A 15,406-nucleotide genomic window follows, 5' to 3' on the forward strand; every position below is an offset into this window, starting at 1 on the left:
ACTTTTCCTGATATCCTTAAGCAAGCAAGAGTGATGCCAGTTCAGAAAGGAGACAAGACAGCTGACAAAAAATATTACAGACCAATATCAAATCTACCAATACTTTCAAAAAATATATGAAAAATTATTTATAAACAGCTCTATTCGTACTTTGTAAAACTCAACATACTACTGATTAAATCCACAACGACCGTGATGAGGGTTCGAACTTATGTCCAGGATGATCCCAGATGCACCTTAATCAGCTGCGCCACGACATGGTAATATGAATTGCAATCAGGTTCGCTACTGCTCACACACGGATCCCACAGTCTCTCTGAGACACAAACTGGGGCTTTACACAATTCCCCCATGCACTTGGGCTCTTTCAACAAGCTGTTCTACCTCTTAAGAGGTTGACTATATTTCTTTGGACTATATACATTCCTATCTCAGTGACAGACATGTGGTCATCAATAGCATAACTTCAGATAGACAATGTTAACATTACTCATAAAAATGATGGAAAGTTCCTTGGCCTATACATAGTCAAGGGACTGAACTTTAGCACCCACATACAACACATAGCTAAAAAAAGTCTCAAAAACGGTCGGTATGCTTTCTAAAATCAGAAATTATGTTCCCAGGGAGCCGGTCGGCCGAGCGGACAGCACGCTGGACTTGTGATCCTGTGGTCCTGGGTTCGAACCCAGGCACTGGCGAGAAACAATGGGCAGAGTTTCTTTCCCCCTATGCCCCTGTTACCTACCAGTAAAATAGGTACCTGGGTGTTAGTCAGCTGTCACGGGCTGCTTCCTGGGGGTGGAGGCCTGGTCGAGGACCGGGCCGCGGGGACACTAAAAAGCTCCGAATTCATCTCAAGATAACCTCCCCCTCTCTGCTCTTCTCCCATTATGCTACCTAATAATCTATCCATTTCTTTCATTCATTATCTGTACATGGGGTTCAACTACTGCAAATTACCTCAAACCCATCATCACTCGGCAAAAATCTGCTATCAGAACTGTAACGAACCCTAGTCTTCAGACAACACACAGCCCCTCTATTTAAGTTCCTTAACATGCTAAACATACATTCAGTCCACACATTCTCATGTGCAATCTACATGTATAAAACCTGGTTTATAAAAACCCTGGTTCCCTGGAAATCACGTATAAAACCTGGTTTCCCAAACGCTAATCTTGATCTGAAACTTTTCCTTGATAGATGTAATAGAACCCATGAGCACTACACCAGAAATAAATATTTTTTTGGTATCCCCAGAGTCAGACTAAACTTGTGCAAATATTCCATGCAAATAAAATGGGCCAGTCTTTGGAACTCAATCCCTGATGAATTAAAAAATTGTCCAATCCATGCCCTGTTCAAAAGTATAAAAAAAAGTACCTAATTTCATCCTCACAGTTTCCTACCTTGTGCTTCAAACTCACTGAAAATCTGAAAGGGTACACTGCCACAATGTACCCTTTCATCTTACCTGATATGTTAGATTAAGGACCTGCCTGAAATGGTATGCAAGCTAGTGGCTTTGCATGAATGTAAAAATACCAATCTTATGTAATGACACCAACCCATTGCACCTTCTTGCAAATAAATTATTATTATTATTATTATTATTATTATTATTACCTAGGACAAAGTGATCGTCGAACGCCAGGCAAGCGTTATAACCACTACACTACGGAAGTTGTACATAACTAAACTTTTTAGTTATATTTTATATATGGCAATGGAAATTTTGTTTGTTGTCATAGTGAACACCAAGGAACTTCCCATCAACTCTGCTCACAATTTGGTATTGTTAAGTTTTAGACAATGAATCACAACAGATATGGTTGAGATATGATGACCAAACCACACACCAGAAGATGAGGAGACAACAACATTTCGGTCCGTCCTGGACCATTATCAAATCGATTGTGATAATGGTCCAGGACGTTGTCGTCTCATCTTCTGGTGTGTGGTTTGGTCATCATAGTCTTAAGATTAATTTGATTGTTGAACTTCTTACCAAACAAAAATGAAAAACACCTTATCAATGTTAAGGGTAAGTTTGTTAACAGTCAATGTAATGGACTTCATTTAGTTCAGTATTTACCGTGTCATTTAGAATAAGTGGGTTAGCGTGTGAGAAAATATGAAGATTGTATCATCAGCAAACAAAACTGAGGTAAAATGTTGCGCGGTATTTGAAAGATATATATGAGAAATAGGAGTGGACCAAGTATGCTACCCCTGTAGAATGCCAATGTTAACTGACAAAGTGGGAGCAGTAGCAGCGTTCACTGAAATACACTGCTGACAGAGATAAGATTGCAAGTACTGAAGGGAGTGACCTCAATCTCCATAGTGTTGGAGTTTCAGAAGAAGGTTATTGTGGTTAACAGTGTCAAAACCCTTACGTAAGTCAACAAACAAACCTATGGGGAGCTCATTTTTATTAAGTACTGCATGTAATAATTTAAGCATATTTATAAGAGCATTGTTGGTGTTTTTATGGGTTCTGAAGCCACACTGTATTATCAGACGATGATAACCTTAATAAATTCCTCTCCCAATGTGATCTATCTGAACAAACTGACCCTATTAGTGCCTCAACTTAATTATCCCATTGTTACCAATAATGTAAGTTATTAATAGGAGTTAGCTAAGTTCTATAACATATTGTTACTATAAGTGGACAGTGACTTTGTATGTTAAGATAATTGTCAACTAAATTAATAGTATTAATAATAATAATAATTTATTCACAAGCAAGTACAATGGGGTTGGTGAGAATACATAAGACTGGTATTTTTACATTCTTGTAAGGTCACTAACATGTACAGTGTTTCCTGCAAGTTCTATAACATATAGTTTCTGTGAGTGAACAGTTACTTTGTATGTTGAGATAATTGTCAAGTAAGTTCTATAACACTTCTAGTTACTGAGCGTGGACAGTGACCTTTTATGTTGAAACAATCGTCCAGGTTTATATAATATAATTACAGTAATAGGTAAAAGTCAAGTATTACACCATATTCTATCTATAAACAATATGTGGCAATGATTGCTCCTAAGCAAATAATAACTACACATCATTCACATCCATCAACACAACAAGAACCTAAACTGTCAATCATAACAGTAATCTATATTGTTTTGGTTTACCTAGATGACAAATTGCAAGCCGTGGTTTGGCCACAGGGTGGCAAAAACCGCAGCTCTTTGACATTTAATTATTCAGCTAGTAAAAAATTCTTGAGAATGTGAATATTCTAGAAGTTCCTACCCGAATCCAGGGCAAGAAATGCACGACTATATAAATAGTTCCGATACTTGTGGAACAAAGTTTGCATTCACAGTTAAAGAAGGTAAACCTTTGTGCCTTGTTTGCCAAGTGCTACTCAGTCATTACAAAGCAAGGAACTTGACATGCCAGTACAAACCTATCACAAAAACTTTTCGTATGATTATCCACCTAAATTAGACTTAAGGAAAAATAAGTTAAATTGGTTAAAATCATAAATAAATTGCCAGCAGACACTATTGACATTATTTATTTATTTTTTTATTTATTTATGCATATACAAGAATGTACATAAGGAATGTGAGGATACAAATATGGTAATTACAGTCTTGTAAAGCCACTAGCACGCGCAGCGTTTCGGGCAGGTCCTTAATCTAAGAAAATTTTAAGGAGGTAAATACTTGCAAAATTTATAGACAAAAAAATGATAACAGTTACATGAAATGAAAAAAAGAAGATGAGAGAAAATTGTAGGTACAGTATATTAAAGCACATAGGTAGCTAAGATTGATTGCAATGACAGCTTGAATGGTAGTTGACAAAAATTGGTAGTCACAATACAGCATATGGCTAGCACATAAAAGAAGACAGCAATGAACACAATGATAAGGTTGTTTGATATTACATAAAAATTAGGAGATTGGGTAACACTAGGTACAGAGCAAATTTAAAGTTCAGTGTAGGAAACTAAGAAGATGAAGTTAGGTACTTTTTGGTTTTGCTTTTAAATAAGGCAAAAGTTTTACAGTTTTTCAATTCACTAGGGAGTGAGTTCCATAGACTAGGTCCCTTAATTTGCATAGAGTGTTTACACAGATTAAGTTTGACCCTGGGGATATCAAAGAGATATTTATTTCTGGTGTGGTGATAATGGGTCCTATTACATCTGTCCAGGGAGAGTTTCAGAGCATGGTTTGCATTTAAGAACAGGGTTTTGTAAATGTAGTTGACACAAAAGAATGTGTGGAGGGAGTTAATATTTAGCAAGTTTAGGGATTTAAACAAGGGAGCTGAGTGTTGTCTGAAAGCAGAGTTAGTTATTATTCTGATAGCAGATTTTTGCTGTGTGATGACGGGCTTAAGGTGGTTTGCAGTGGTAGACCCCCATGCACAGATACCATAATTAAGATAGGGGTAGATTAGTGCATAATATAGTGAGAGGAGAGCAGAGTTAGGAACATAATATCTGATTTTGGAGAGTATACCAACTGTCTTAGAGACTTTCTTAGTTATGTGTTGAATGTGGGTGCTGAAGTTGAGTCTCTTGTCTAGGAATAGGCCAAGAAACTTGCCATCATTTTTATTACTGATGTTAATGTTGTCTATCTGTAGCTGAATTGCATTTGATGATTTGCTTCCAAATAAGATGTAGTAAGTCTTTTCGATGTTTAATGTTAGTTTGTTCGTTGACATCCATAAGTGGACTTTTTTTAATTCATTATTCACAACATTATTTAGTGTATGTGGGTTGAGGTTTGAATAGATAAGGGTAGTATCGTCAGCAAACAATATAGGTTTGACAATATTAGAGACATTAGGCAGATCGTTTATATATATAAGAAATAGAAGAGGTCCTAAGATGCTGCCCTGTGGCACTCCAACGGTAATTGGTAGAGTGGAAGAAGTTGTATCATTGATGGTTACATATTGGTGTCTGTCACTAAGATAGGATCGGATGTAGTCAAGGGCAAGGCCTCGGATTCCATAATGCTGGAGTTTAAGTAAGAGGTAGTTGTGATTAACAGTATCAAAGGCTTTTCTTAGGTCAATGAAGAGTCCAATCGGAAACTCATTTTTGTCAAGAGCTGAGTAGATAACGTCATGGAGACTAATGATTGCATCGTTGGTGCTCTTTTGGGACCGGAAGCCAAACTGGCAGGGGCTGAGTATGTCGAATTTTACGAGGTAGGAAGAGCTGTTTGTAAATAATTGTTTCAAATATTTTTGATGGAATGGGTAGATTTGATATTGGTCTATAATTGTTTATGTCCGCCGGATTGCCTCCTTTATGGACTGGCGTTACTCTTGCTTTTTTAAAGGTTATCAGGGAAGGTGTGACACTCTATTACTCAGTATTACTGACACTATTATTCAGTAAGGAAGCTGTGGCTCTCAAATGGTTCTCCTGCAGCTCTCAAACATCTGAGGTTTATCATTTGCAGCTCTTACAGTAAGCAAGTTTGACCACCCTGCCATAAAGGCTACTCCTATACCTGGTAAAACAGGCCTATAATAATCATACATACCAATTATGCAATGACTAAATTTAGGCTTATATCTACAAATTAAAAATCATTACACTGTAATTTATAGTTAGAAATACTTATTAATCAAAGATATTGAGAATAATAGAAATATAGACAACTGATGTAAATACTAGCAGTAATTAAGCCTAGGCTAACTATATTCAATGAAATACTCCAAAAAATATCATAAATTATAGTCATGGTAATATACTATAAATGAAAAATGTACTATAAATAATATACTATAAATGAAGAAATGCCCCTCTATAAAATAGGTTAATACAAGTGGCAGTCAGGCTAATATTATTGTCCGATAAGATAATATAATTGCCAGTATTCTAATATATTTGTGTCAGGATAATATTATTGTCATTCAAGATAATATATTTACCAGCACGCTAATGTAACTGCCAGTGTCAGGCTAATATAATTGCCAGTCAGACTCATTTAATTGAGTCAGCATAATATAATTGCCAGCCAAGTTAATACAATTATCAGTCAGGATATGTGTAATATAATTGCAAATCAGTATAATATTATTGAAGGTTAAGATATTATAATTGTCAATCAGGCTATTATAATTGCCGAAGTCATGCCCACATAATTCCCAGTCAGGATAGTATAAATGATAGTCAAGTTAATGTAATTATCAATCTGGATACGTGTAATATACCCAGTAATTGCCAGTCTGATTAATACAATTGCCAGGCAAGATAATATAATTGCCAGTCAGGATAATATAATTACCAGTCAGGATAATATACCTGCTAAACATAAATATCTCAGTCTGGCAAATATTATTTAACAGCTGAGCAATATATATTACTATACATCATTGGGCTAGAGTAATATATATTTCCAACTCAGAAAATTATAAATGCCAGTCAGGCTAATATGACTACCCAACTAAGGTTAGTCTTTTATCAGAATCTATCTTAATGCACACAATAATGCAAGGGTTAGATCACTATAACTACTGTAGATAGGCCAGACTACTAAAAATATCTGATGCAAATATAAATGAAGAGGTTTAGTTGAAATAAATTCCAATCTAATATATATTTGTTAATGATTTATATATCTCAGTCATTAAGCAAAATAACAAAAATTATGTTAATATTTCATAAAAATAGTACAATAGTATATATATAAAACCACAGTTAAAAGTTAACAATCAACTAGAGTGCTTTTGGCTTGCTTTCAAGCCTTCAAATGTGGTGGCAGTGATGGCACTGCCAATGCCAGCACTGTGGCTGTGGAACATTGCCACGTTTTTTCTGTGGCAGAGAAGAAAATGGAATGGAAGCTATGAGGTACACAGATATCAAAGAAGACAATTGGTACCAGTACATACACGTTGTCTGTTGTCATGATCGTGTACATACACGATCATGACAACAGAAAGGAAAATAGGGCAGGGGTTGGAGAGTGAGAAACAAGTTAATGTGAAGTAGCAACACCATGTTTTTGAATACAGTATGTGGAATTGGGTAAGCTAAAACAGTATAAAAATATATAATAAATTATAATGGTTGAAACCATGGTGGGTGCAAGATATTTTCCTGATAAAGTTTACGATTTCCAACAATTTTAAAATTGGAAAAATGGTATTATAAGTTAATGAACTAATATGTGCTTTATTTTACATTATACTTAAAACATTTTCTGATTTATCTCTCACACTCAAAATGTTTAACCTATCACCTAAATGCACTGTCTTGTGAGTTTTCATACTACAAAGATGACCGAAACTCTTCCAAAACTCTGGACACTCATGAAGGTTTATCATTCAAATGCACTAACATGTGTGATTTTATATCTTCACGTGACTTAAATAATCTGCCACATTTATCACACTCGAAAGGCCTTTCTTCTGTATGTACTAACATGTGACGTATTATAGATTTACGATCTCTAAACCTTTTGCCACACTCATCACACTCAAAAGGTCTTTTATCAATGTGCATCATCCTGTGAGTCATCATGCTTCCAAGGTGTCTGAACCTCTTCTCACACTCTGGACACTTATGAGGTTTTTCACCCGAATGCACTAACATATGAGTCTTCATATTTCCAAGACGAGCGAATACCTTCCCACACTCTGCACACTTATGAGGTTTTTCACCCAAATGCACTAACATGTGAGACTTCATATTTCCAAGCTGATTGAACCTCTTCCCACACTCTGGACACTTATGAGCTTTTTCACCCGAGTGCACAAACATGTGATTCTTCATATGTCCAAGCTGATTGAACCTCTTCCCACACTCTGCACACTTATGAGGTTTTTCACACGATTGCATTAACATGTGTTTCTTCATATTTTCAAGTTGCCTGAACCTCTTCCCACACCCTGGACACTTATGACGTTTTTCACCCAAATGCACTAACATGTGAGTCTTCATATGTCCAAGCTGATTGAACCTCTTCCCACACTTTGGACACTTATTAAGTTTTTCACACGAATGCGTTAACATGTGTTTCTTCATATTTCCAAGCTGACTGAACCTCTTCCCACACTCTGGACACTTATGACGTTTTTCACCCGAATGCACTAACATGTGAGTCTTCATATGTCCAAGCTGATTGAACCTCTTCCCACACTCTGGACACTTATGAGGTTTTTCACCCGAATGCACTAACATGTGAGTCTTCATATGTTCAAGACGAGTGAATACCTTCCCACACTCTGGACACTTATGAGGTTTTTCACCCGAATGCACTAACATGTGAGACTTCATATTCCCAAGCTGACTGAACTTCTTCCCACACTCTGGACACTTATGAGGTTTTTCACCCGAATGCACTAACATGTGAGACTTCATATTCCCAAGCTGACTGAACTTCTTCCCACACTCTGGACACTTGCGAGATTTTTCACCCGAATGCACTAACATGTGACTCTTCATATTTCCAAGATGAGTAATTACCTTCCCACACTCTGGACACTGGTGAGTCTTCATCTTCTTTATGATGGGTGCAGTTTGTGGGAAGTTTTTTTCCTGTGATGACTGCATGAGTGGTGATGCTGGGTGACGCCTCACGGTGGGACGTCAATGTTGAGGGTTAGGCAAGGCTTGAGTGTTGTTTCTTAGGCTGTTGTAGAGTTAGACTTGATGTGAGCACTCGACGGTCAATGGTGGGCTTCTTCTTTATGATAGGTGCAGTTTGTGGGAAAGTTTTATGCTCATGTCTGGACACTCACCGTCCCGTGTTGTGATAATGGCGAGTTGGCGACGATGCTCATCTAGGCGTTCCAGTGTTCTTTCTGGTGTCACACTTTATTTTTCCTACTTCTTATTTTTGTTTGTAACTGGGTGTCTACATTTAACTCTTGTGTTTTCCTCATTTTTTTCAAATTAAAGAATATGCTTGCAATTTATTTATTAAAATATAATGGTACACGTTTATATACTTTCTGAAGGAAACATTGCTCTCATGGTGAATGCACTACTTTACATTTTTTTTCAAATATAAAATCAATAAGTAAATATGAAAGGTAATAAACAAGCTCTAATAAACAGAATACAAGCAGATCCACAAAAAATAGGCAAGACAATAAGCAAATACATTCATAAACAAATTTGTAATAGGGAAGGGAGTACCACCGCTGGCTGAAAGGATTGTAGCAAGTAAGCTTATACTCCCTCCATTATCTCATTATCTTAATAGCATAACTAATTAGCACTAATTACAGAAGCTACAATCCTTTCCCCCAATTACAGGTAATACTCTTTTCATCTTGTTGGAGGGAGCCGAGGTGTAATCACCATATAAGAACACTGTTTTTCCCAAAAACGGTGGGTTTTCTGAGGGAAGAGAACGTATGTCTGGAAGCTGACTTTAACCGCCCCAAGCTGCTTGTGCAACGAGCCGAGGTTATATAAACACGGACGCAGACGGCGTGGCCCTCTTCCCGACAAGCCAGCAGCTGCTCTCTTACAAAACGGCTCACTGCTGCTCAGCGAGTGAGTCGTAAACACAGAAGTTTAGCCCGCTCAACTGTTCCCCCAGCATGGACCCTACACCAGTTCCTATTGACAACGACTCGGAGCGACCCGTCAGGGGCGCCCTGCCCTTCTCAACATTTAAGGTAGTGTTTGTGTTGTTGGCGTGCCGGACCTGGCGCGCGCGCCCTGAAGCACGCCTGTTGGTTCAGCCTTGGTGACCAAATGCAGGTGCAGTGGTCCTAGAGGGGGAGGTGACCCTCGGTGTTATGGGGCACTGGGTTTTCTCCAGTAGGTGGCTGTTATTTGAAGCACAATCGGGAGGAGGCCTGTCCACCACCCCACCTTCCCCAACTGCTCAGCCCTGTACCTTAAGCTCCCTCACCCAGTTGACGTGAGGTATGCTGCTTGGGCGACTTCTATTGTGCCGTTATTTATTATTTACGTTCTTTATATAAGTCCTTTACAGTCTGACTGTTAGTCATGGCGTGCTCCCTCATGCTACAATATTTACTGTAATTTTACCTTTGCTTTCGCCCCATGCCTATGTTTATATATTGGGTAGTGCTGTTATTGTTGTTCCAGGACATTTAATGCTCAAGCCAGCTCCTATTTTGCGCTGTTGCTTTACCCTACTCTAAACGCTGGCTATATAAAATATTATATTATTGTCTTTCAGTTACAATGTGTTATGCCTCACAATTTATTTATCCGCAGTTTATTTATCTTGGACCCGTGATGCGGGTCCAAGCCTCTTGCTGTTACCATCCTTGGGCTTGCAACTACGATTTGTTTCTCTCTGCAATTTATTATTACAATTTATGCATTGCCCCGTGCATGTTTTATTAACTTATTAAAACTCTGGCTTCTTGTATCGAGTTATTTATTAAGTAAAGTAACCTAGGTTGTGCTAGTTCCTGAGTTACAAGCCTCATGCCTTTGACTTTAAGATTATCTTGGTATTGCGTATCATTAATTTACCGCAATTTATTACTGCAATTTATGCGGGTCAAGCTGCATGTTATTTACTCTTACTGGTTTTGCAATTGTGATTGTTTAACTACTGTTTGCTATTAAGTTATCAAGTAACTCAGCTAGGCTAGGATAGGCGCAGAGTACGGCCCCCACCCCCCTTGCCTCTTGCTTAAGATTACTGGCCCTGCATTTACGTTTAGTTACATCAACTAACTATTCCCGCAAATTATGCAGCGTCTTGCTGCATGTGTATTTATTTATTACTGGTTTACAATTATGTTTGTTTAACATTTTGCTTATCGCTTTTAAGTTATTAGGTAAAGTCAGCTAGGTTAGGCTAGCTGCAGTGTCACAGGCCTCTGGCCCCTAGCTTTAAGTTTTCATGGACTTGTTTTTCCATAAGTTTCCTTAATTTATTAATGAATTTTATGCAGTGTCAAGCTGCATGTTTTCTTTAGCTGGTTTTACATTTAGGTTTGTTTAACTTTTGCTTATTGCCTTTAAGTTATTAGGTAAAGTCAGCTAGGTTTGCTAGCTGCTGTGTCACAGGCCTCTGGCCCCCAGCTTTAAGTTTTCATGGACTTGTTTTCCATAAGTTTCCTTAATTTATTAATGAATTTTATGCAGTGTCAAGCTGCATGTTTCTTTGCTGGTTTTACATTTGTTTGTTTAACTTCTGCTTTGCCTTTAAGTTATTATGTAAAGTCAGCTAGGATGTGACAGTTGCAGGGATCGGGCCCTTGCCTCTTGCTTTAAGTTTATTCTGGCCCTGCATTTACGTTTAGTTTCCTCTGCAAATTTCCTGCATTTTACATCGCTCTTGCTGCATGTTTTTACTTTACTGGTTTACAATTATGTTTGTTTAACTTATGCTTCACCTTTAAGTTAAGTCAGCTAGGATATCTTAGACACTGTCTTCGGGCCTCATGCCTCTCCCTTTAAGTTTATCTTGGACTCGTATTATGATTAGTTCCTTCAGCAATTTATTGCTAGTTATGCATTGCTTAAGTGCATGTCATTTTACTTACCGTTTTACCTTTATACTTGTTTTCTTGACTTTGTCATTAAGTTATTAAGTACTGACAGCTAGACAGTACCAGTAAACGTTTCCAGTCGTTTTGTCTGCCCGGTGTAGCCCGAAAGAATCTGCAGCCTCCCGGCCGCTGGTTTATCCAGACATGTGTGGCCTTCCAGGTCACAGGTTATCAGACGTGTTGTCTGCTCGGTGTAGCCCGTTAGATACTGCTGCTTCCCAGGCCGCTGGTTTATCCAGACGTTTTTGTCTGCCCAATGTAGCCAGGAAAGTTGTCATAGCCACTGCCGTCTTAGGTGACTGCGTTCGGGGGTTCATGTCCAGCCAACGTTCTTCCTGTGATGAGTTAAACCGGCGATGTTATTCAGGTAACTTATTTACATTGGTCATATAAATATGCGGCCTTCCAGGCCGCTGGTTTATCCAGACGTGTTGTCTGCCCGGTGTAGCCCGGAAGTCACAGTGGCCCCCCCCCAGGCCGCTGGTTTATCCAGACGTTTTGTCTGCCCGGTGTAGCCCGGAAGGTTTTCACAGCCACCGACGTCTTAGCTGCCTTCGTTCAGGGGTTGATGTCCGGCCGATGTTCTTCCTGCGACGTGTCACTGTTCTAGCGACCGATGCTCGGTTGGATCTGTTGCAGCTGGTCCAGCCGTCTGCCCTAGCGTCCGAGCCGCCACTCTTCCTACGTTGTTGCTCAATTTTGGTGTCCAGCTGCTGCAGCTGTTGGTGTTCCGGCTGCTGACATTCCCGGCCGTCGGTGTTCTAGCTGCTGTGGGTACAGCTGTTGCTGTCCCAGCTTGCTGCTGTTCAGGTGGAACATGGTCCAGCTGCTGGCGTTCCAGCGGTTGTTGGACCAGCTCCCAAGCTACTGCTGAAGTTGTTCCTGATGTTCCGGTTGAAGCGGTCCCAACTGATAATGCCCATCCTACTGAATTCCAGCTCCCAAGGGCCCAGCTGCCTACACGCCAGCCCCCGAAGTTCCAGCAGAAGCGTTCCAGCCGACGTGGTGCCTATAAGCACTCCTTCCAGTTTATTGTATTTGATTGTAATTTATTTCAGCTTCATGCATTAATCCCGTTTTCTCTAAAGAGTTACATTCCAGCATTATTTTGAGCATATTCTGTTTTGCAGTCGCACTTCCCTTACTGCTGCAGTTTCCCCCTTGGCCCGTTGCCGCTAATTTTGTATCTTCGGCAGCGGCCGAAGATACTCTCCCTTCCCTTGTTGGCTCCCAGGTTCTATATGGTCCCTAATTGTCTTGCAGTTGGACTTCTACTTATAACCGAAGTTTTCCCTGGTGGCCAGTTGCCACGCCACTACTTATTTATCTTTGGCAGATGTTGATGCACCAGTTGCCAATGTCCAGCTGCTAGTGTTCAGAGGCAGGATTTTACAGTTTACATTTGGCAACTGTTGTTTGTTAAGCCCTTATTTTGCCCTTGTTGACCACTAGTGTTCGTGTTGTGCATGCTACGTTATTGTTGGTTTGTTAAGGTTAGGGTTTCCCTGCTTGCTTCCTCCTCCCCAGTGTGGGACATTTACTTATTTATCTATTTATACAGTTCCTACTGTATCATACTACTACTTATTTAAGTTCTTTATTATTAGGTCCGGGTTTTAGTCGCCTTACTTCTACCCTCCCTCTGCTTTACTTCTTATCGTTTTCTCTGGCATTTTTCGCCATGCCCTCAGTCGGCCCGTACTAAGCCCATTAGCTGGGCCAGTCCGTTACGCCCTTAGCCGGGACCCCTGTGGAGCCCTTAGCTGGGCGGGCCTGCCCTGTTCGCCGGCTAATGGTCCTGCGACCTAGTACTTTGGAAGGGGTATTTTGTGCTTTTCCCTATCCTTCTAGTGCTTATGTCTCTCTTTAACATTTTTTTTAGTGAAAACTTCGTTATATTTGTAAGGTACTATTTATTGCTTGTGAATGTGTGTGTGTGTGCATATGTATGTGTATATATGTATATATATATATATGTGTATGTATATATTCATTAGTTGCTATACTAATTTATAGTACTGTCATTCAAAATTTTTATTTCCATCTCGTCCGTAGTAATTTATTATGAGTCTGGGAGTTGGTTTACCATTTTCGTCCTTATTTCTGTTATTTTACTATATTAATATATTTATATATTTTACTAATATTAATATATTTATTTACTTAATAAAAATGATGGCAAGTTTCTTGGCCTATTCCTAGACAAGAGACTCAACTTCAGCACCCACATTCAACACATAACTAAGAAAGTCTCTAAGACAGTTGGTATACTCTCCAAAATCAGATATTATGTTCCTAACTCTGCTCTCCTCTCACTATATTATGCACTAATCTACCCCTATCTTAATTATGGTATCTGTGCATGGGGGTCTACCACTGCAAACCACCTTAAGCCCATCATCACACAGCAAAAATCTGCTATCAGAATAATAACTAACTCTGCTTTCAGACAACACTCAGCTCCCTTGTTTAAATCCCTAAACTTGCTAAATATTAACTCCCTCCACACATTCTCTTGTGTCAACTACATTTACAAGACCCTGTTCTTAAATGCAAACCATGCTCTGAAACTCTCCCTGGACAGATGTAATAGGACCCATTATCACCACACCAGAAATAAATATCTCTTTGATATCCCCAGGGTCAAACTTAATCTGTGTAAACACTCTATGCAAATTAAGGGACGTAGTCTATGGAACTCACTCCCTAGTGAATTGAAAAACTGTAAAACTTTTGCCTTATTTAAAAGCAAAACCAAAAAGTACCTAACTTCATCTATTTAGTTTCCTACACTGAGCTTTAAATTTGCTCTGTACCTAGTGTTACCCAATCTCCTAATTTTTATGTAATATCAAACAACCTTATCATTGTGCTCATTGCTGTCTTCTTTTATGTGCTAGCCATATGCTGTATTGTGACTACCAATTTTTGTCAACTACCATTCAAGCTGTCATTGCAATCAATCTTATATTGTTTCTGCTGTATTGTGCCTACAAATTTGTTGTCAACTACCATTTTAAGCTGTCATTGCAATCAATCATAGCTACCTATGTGCTTTAATATACTGTACCTATAATTTTCTCTCATCTTTTTTTTTCATTCCATGTAATCTGTTATCATTTTTTTGTCTTTAAATTTTGCAAGTATTTACCTCCTTAAAATTTTCTTAGATTAAGGACCTGCCCGAAACGCTGCGCGTGCTAGTGGCTTTACAAGACTGTAATTACCATATTTGTATCCTCACATTCCTTATGTACATTTTTGTATATGCATAAATAAATAAATAAATAATAATTACATTAATTATTTTACATTTACGGATCCCTAGCCTTCCTGGTGTCCATTTCTCTTTGCCTCAGATCCCCAGATCTTAAAGTTCTTGGGGTACTGCTGCTCGCAGAATGCTCATTGACACTCAGACTAAACTCATTTACGCCTCTTAAGGCAGTTTCTTAGGCTAACTATTCAGCTCTAACATGCTTTCGGAGGCCAACTTACAATGGAGATCACTGTAACGGACTCGGTTACCATCCTTATAATTCGTGTCACTCTGGACGCAAGCATGTTGCAGTTACGCCTTAAGACCTGTTTCTTATATTTGATTTATGGTTTTATTTATATATTGATTATGTTGGGCTGTTCTATTGTTTTATATTATTCTATTGCATTATTTTGAAATGAATTATTACTTGCTAGATCCCTCCCCCTGGATTAACTTCTGCCCTTGACCCAGATACGGTAACTGGTTTTCCCCAACCTTTTTTACTTGTCTGGGTTTTTTCCCGCTAAAGTTCTGCTCGGTTTGGTAGTTACCTTACTTCGCTACAGACTAGTTTCCTGGAAGATGTTTTTCTCTTCCTTTCCCCTCTAGTCTATTCCCTGTGCCAGTGTTCCTTTTCAGAGTTTCTGCAGGGT

At 38.8% G+C, this 15,406-nt stretch overlaps 1 protein-coding gene across 1 annotated transcript; it reads right to left on the reverse strand.

Moving 5' to 3' along the window:
• Window positions 1-5,401: 5,401 nt before the first annotated feature.
• On the reverse strand, window positions 5,402-8,498 carry LOC138356240 (zinc finger protein 708-like). The gene is made up of 4 exons (XM_069312058.1): window positions 8,214-8,498; window positions 7,675-7,970; window positions 7,339-7,506; window positions 5,402-5,516 (listed from the first exon to the last, which is right to left on the reverse strand). Exons 1-4 carry the CDS (start codon window positions 8,496-8,498, stop codon window positions 5,402-5,404), a joined length of 864 nt encoding a protein of 287 aa, XP_069168159.1.
• Window positions 8,499-15,406: the final 6,908 nt, after the last annotated feature.

Source organism: Procambarus clarkii, chromosome 6 (assembly GCF_040958095.1).
Source record: "Procambarus clarkii isolate CNS0578487 chromosome 6, FALCON_Pclarkii_2.0, whole genome shotgun sequence".
NCBI classification, from domain to species: Eukaryota; Metazoa; Arthropoda; class Malacostraca; order Decapoda; family Cambaridae; genus Procambarus; species Procambarus clarkii.